The 5,407-nt window shown below is 43.9% G+C and overlaps 1 protein-coding gene across 1 annotated transcript; it reads left to right on the top strand.

Annotated features, from left to right (window-relative positions):
- Positions 1-653: 653 nt before the first annotated feature.
- LOC121836014 (rhomboid-related protein 3-like) lies at positions 654-1,745 on the top strand. The gene has a single exon (XM_042290620.1). It carries the CDS (start codon positions 654-656, stop codon positions 1,743-1,745), a length of 1,092 nt encoding a protein of 363 aa, XP_042146554.1.
- The last annotated feature ends 3,662 nt before the right edge of the window (positions 1,746-5,407 follow it).

The raw sequence follows: 5,407 nt of genomic DNA, 5'->3' as shown, positions 1-5,407 counted from the left end.
CAGTTTTATTACAATTACATTTTCAATTTTATTATTTTACAAATATTATAATTTTTTATTTCACATTTTTCATGATGACTATTTGTCGTGTTTTTTGTCTTGAATGAGCGACGCTTAGTACGTATTTAGAAATTGCCTTCCCCAATGACTATAATCAATGGTAACGAGATAGTTCTCGAAATATTGACGTGGCTTGCGCCAAGGAAATTGGACATATTGAGCGCAAGGAGCGGCAGCCAGCACGGGACTACCAGGTGCTGAGTGGCATCTCTTCTTTTTATCTAGTCTAGAGCATAAATGCTGAAGAGTGTTACAAAAACGACAAAAAAAGTGTTGTACTCAGGGTAGCCAGCCCCTATTGATCCCGGAATGTTTTCCTCTTTTCTTCAGTTCTTTTCTGCAAACCGGGCGAATTCGATCTCGGCAATTTCTGATGAGTGCCCCTTATGCAAATGCACGGTGCGCTGAAACCTAATCTCCATGTGTCAACTCGCAGGACGCGATAAGGTGCCACGGTCTGCGTGGTCCCTGCTGTTTTTCGCACGGTCTGTCTAAATTGTCCGAGTCGATGTTTGGGCGACAGTGCGACCAAGAACTGTATACTCCCGCCGACTTGCGCAGACGAGTCATCACGCTGACGCATGCAAGCCGCAATGGTGTTTCCAACGGTCAGCCCAGAATTCATGTTCAATACCTCGATGGACGAGCCCAGTCAAAAATTTGCCCAGTTCTTTGGGACTGACAAGATCGACTACTGGTCTCGAGTGTTCTATTCGGCCACTAAACAAGAAAGCGTTGGTCTTGTGAAACTGGCGTCGAAACTGAAGAGAATGCCAGATTGCCCTCGAAGCATCCTGGACGAAGTGCTCGAATTAAGCTCCTGGAATCCAACAGGGACACTCACGCTCGAGGAATTTCTGGCCATTGCGACACTCGGTAAGCCGCGAACTGCGAGAGAGAGGCGCGCCTTCCGATTCTTTCAAGTGGTTGCCAGCATCTTTGTCAACAGACTTCAGCACGCCAGGGTTTTGCGCATTGCGATGATTGACTACCCCTTGTTCCTGTTGCCGGTAGCCATGTACGCCATTATCTGCATCGGTCAGCTGGTGACCTTGGTGTACCACTCAACCTGGTGCTGTCCAAATCCGGCCACAGCCACCAGCTACTTTAGATACGACGACAAACTCATCATGAGTTCAGAGCGTCAGGTAGAGATCTGGCGTTGCTTCTCCTACGTCCTGCTTCAGATCGACACCTTTCCCATGATCAGCAACACAGTTGCCCACGTCCTGGCCTGTATGCCTTTTAGCGCCATTCACAGCGCATGGAAGATACCCTTTATCTACTTTTTAGGCTCCCTGATGACTGCTCTGACGGGATTTCTGAGCAAGAGCCCGTTCATGGTGGGCGGATCTGGAGCCATCTACGCAGTGCTCTGGGCTCACGTTGCTGATGTCGCCTTCAACTACGGCCAGTTCAAGAACAACGTCCCTCGCATCGTGGTAGTCACAACCTTCACGGCCGTTGATTACTACGGAGCGCTGCGCTGGAGGAGTCAGCACGACATCGTGGCTCTCCCGCACCTCGCTGGCATTATCGCGGGCATCACCTTGGGAAGAGACGTGCTGCGCAACAGAGCTCCCACAAAGCGGGAGTGCAGAGTCATTTGGGTTTGGTGTCTCTCGTACCTCACCTTCTTCATTTTCTGCATTGTGCATGGTGTGTTCTTAGATCTGGGGTATTAGCACGATTGTGTGTTCACAGATTGAAGTTGTGTGAATATGCTCATGAATGTTTTTTCGTGATCATGCATATTTTTTTGATACTGAAAACAATTCGTATTCCGAAGAACGTCCGATTGATTTCAATATTACGGCCAAGTGTTTGCTCCATTACTATCGAATGTAAGCTCCAAAGATAATCCAGGCAGTCGTTCTGCAAAATAAAGCTGTTATTTTTAACTAATTTTGACAAAGCACACGTTAGCATGCCTTAGCGACAAAAAACTAATCGGAAACTGTACTAAGCTTTTGGTTCAAGAGCAGCGCAAAAAAGCACCAGAGAATGAACCTGGGTGTAAAAGTCACAAACAAGAATAAAAAAAAGGCATTTGTGTAAGAAATATAGACTTTAAGAATAACGTTTCGTAATTTCTTTTTCTTTAATTTTATCTGTTTTCTAGTAATCAATATTGTAGAACATTTTTCGCAACATTTAACATTTATATAATTTTGATGAAATAGCTTTAAAGCGTATGTATTGAGTATTTCTGATCAGAGAGAGTTCTAGACATGTGTTATATATTTTTTTTCTTGTTTTCTTCTTTAATATATAATCCCGCCGCATCTACCATCAATATCAGCGTTTTAAGTGTTTTATCAGTATTGTTTTGGCAAAATACTGGATGTTCATCTACAAGTAAAAGAGAGTGTTGTTGTTTCACGACTGCATTAAAAGTTCGAAAATTTTTGTGTGAGCATTTACGAAATATTTACTGGCAGACACCTCGAATGCAGTGTAAGGCACCTGAAACTTATGAGCTCCAGCAACAATTAAAAACTTCGAGGACGTGTTGTGCTTTTAGTGCTCTACTACTACAGCCGCCGAAGAGTAATGAAGATAAGAAATGTGTTGTAAGAGGTAAGAAGTGTGTAAAAAAAAGTGTAATATTGCACTTATTAGCGGATGAAAAATAACTTGTTATCAAGCACATTACCTCTACCTTAATTCTTTCAATATGAGCTCTTGAACACGGGGCGTTTTGTTTCTTCAAAAATATTAAATATTAGCTGTTTTAGTTCTCTCTAAAGGAGAATATTGAAATGAACAATTAAGTTTGAGCGAAAATCATGTTGTAAGTTAAATGAGTTTCCTAATACCAAGAGACGAGCTGATAAAGGCTATTTCCCATTGAAATAGTCTCATCAACAAGATTGCATGATGTGTTATTAACTTTGGGTGGAACAACAATCGCACCTGTGTGAAGCGGATTTTCACAAGTGTTTTTCATCGGTGCCTTGTATTGAACAAAGTTTGTCCAATAAAGTACCAGTCAACTACACCCTAACTCTTGTACTCAATATAGTTATCAAGAGACATTAGTAAACAATCGCGACATAAGAGGCGTAATTAATATTTGACACACTTTCGGGAAAAAAACTGAAAGCACGACTAATAAATGTTTTCATTTCGTTTTCGAGAAACATTTGAAGCTACCCAGGTAGCACGCCAGAGGAATGCCCAACTTGGGCAAAGGTCTGGCAAACATAAGGGCCCAGCTTTGGCGCAGTTAGGTTTTCGCACCATGGCACTCATCAGTGCCAAAGTACGGTGCCTAAATATAGCCTTAGTTGGGCGTTCCTAGGGCATGCCAAGGTTTGGCTCTTCTCTGATAGGCCAAAGGAGTGCCATAGTTGGTGCCATACTTGAGCATAACTGCCAGAGCAACGCCTAATTTCGGTATTTGGGACGTGCCAAAGTTTGGCTTTTTTCTGATCCGCCAGAGGAGCGCCAAAGTTGGTGTCATACTTGAGCCATAACTGCCATAGTAAATCTTAATCTGGGAATTTGGGGCATGCCAAGGTTTGGCGTTTCTCTGGTCCGCCAGAGGAGCGCCAAAGTTGGTGCCATACTTCAGCCATAGCTGCCAGAGCAACGCTTATTTTCTGTATTTGGGACGTGCCAAAGTTTGGCTTTTCTCTGGTCCGCCAGAGGAGCGCCAAAGTTGGTGCAGGGTTCAAAATTTGCTGTCAAAAGTTTGTTTCCTTGAGACAAGGAAACAAAAAGGAACATAGACACCACCGTCTCAAAACCAGCACAGCATACAGCTGTCATTTATTTCCACAAGACTTCTTCCTTGTCATCCCACACGCTACACATGCTATGGAACCTATTCCTATACACACTATGAAACCTATTAATTCCGAACTACAGCTTTAAAAAAATTATCCAACATTCAAATTACTTTTTTGTATGACATCTCACTACCGAATTGTAAACCAAGAGCTGCCAGAGCAACGCCTAATTTTGGTATTTTAGACATGCCAAAGTTTGGCTTTTCTGTGGTCCGCCACAGGAGTGCCAAAGTAGTGCCATACTTGAGCCATAACTGCCGCAGTAAATCTTAATTTGACGATTCGGGGCATGCCGAAGTGTGGCTTTTGTCTGGCTACCCACTGAAGTGCCAAATAAGTGCCAAAAGTGGCAAAGAAAGCCAAGAGGGCTGCCCAAGTTTGGAATATCTCTGGTGTGTCACAGAAGTGCTCTTTCAGGCGCCCCAGGAGAGAATTAAATTAAATAAGCGTTGGGAACATGATGGTCAAATGTCATCACCTCCGTTCCCAAGCAGCACGGCAATACTTTGCAGTATCGTGCCAGTGCCGGCCGGAAGTCGGTTCCAATATCGCTCAAATGTCCAATTTCGCACCACCGTTTGATATCCGGCAAGCATTGCAGTACAGCCGTTTCGCCCCGGCCTAGTGTTCGCGCAATATTGTCCGAATACTCTACGATGCGTCTGCTCCGTATTGGCCGAACGCCGTGCAAGTATGTGTACGTTGCATATCATTTGTTGCATATCCAATCACTTATACGGACAAACAAAATTTTTTCGATCGCTCCCAGAAGTTTATTAAACCACTATGATTACACACAGTGTATTGTCGACATATTTACAAAGGTCACACTTCTCTGTAAAACGAAAAGCAAATTATAAAACAGAATTAACACTGCCCTCATGCCAAGCAAAACTCATCGCACAAAAATACCGCGGAGATTGAGAGGAAAGCAGGACGACTATCAGAATCATGCTTGCAGGGCACTTACTAATAAAAGAGCGATATCATGTAGCCCTTGATAGATGCATAATCCAACTCAGGCACCCCACAAACACACTTAAAAAGGAGGTTGCGCACATTCAACTGACGTCTCGTCGTCGGCGGAGTGCAGTTTTTGTCGAAGCATGTCCAACAAGCACATAACAAAAATTCCACGAACTCCGGTGAAAAACATGCCTGTTACCAAAAAACTAGCATAGAAATATTCCAGCCGTTTACGACAAAAAAAAAAAAAAAAAAAAAAAAAACACGGCCGCGTCTGCATCGTACGAAAGCAACAGAACACTGAAGAGCGCATTTCGAAAACCGGACCTACGGGGCCCGCCTATTTGTATAACTGGGCAAACGGCGAAAACAACAGCCGCAGAGATCCCATCAGCGTGACAGAGAGACTCACGTGACAAATTTTCGTCCAAACGTTTTTGTCCTACGCGTCCTACATAGAGAGGTCATGCGTTTCGCTCCACCCTTTTGATTTGTTTCAAGCGGGTGTCGCTTTCGCCGACAGCCACACGAAGACAAAAAAGCAGGTGGGGAGGATTTGCAAAAGGCGAGGTCGAAGGGGAATCAAC

This window comes from Ixodes scapularis, unplaced genomic scaffold, assembly GCF_016920785.2.
Source record: "Ixodes scapularis isolate PalLabHiFi unplaced genomic scaffold, ASM1692078v2 PGA_scaffold1__304_contigs__length_218370807, whole genome shotgun sequence".
NCBI classification, from domain to species: domain Eukaryota; kingdom Metazoa; phylum Arthropoda; class Arachnida; order Ixodida; family Ixodidae; genus Ixodes; species Ixodes scapularis.
This window is presented reverse-complemented; position numbering and strand designations above follow the sequence as displayed.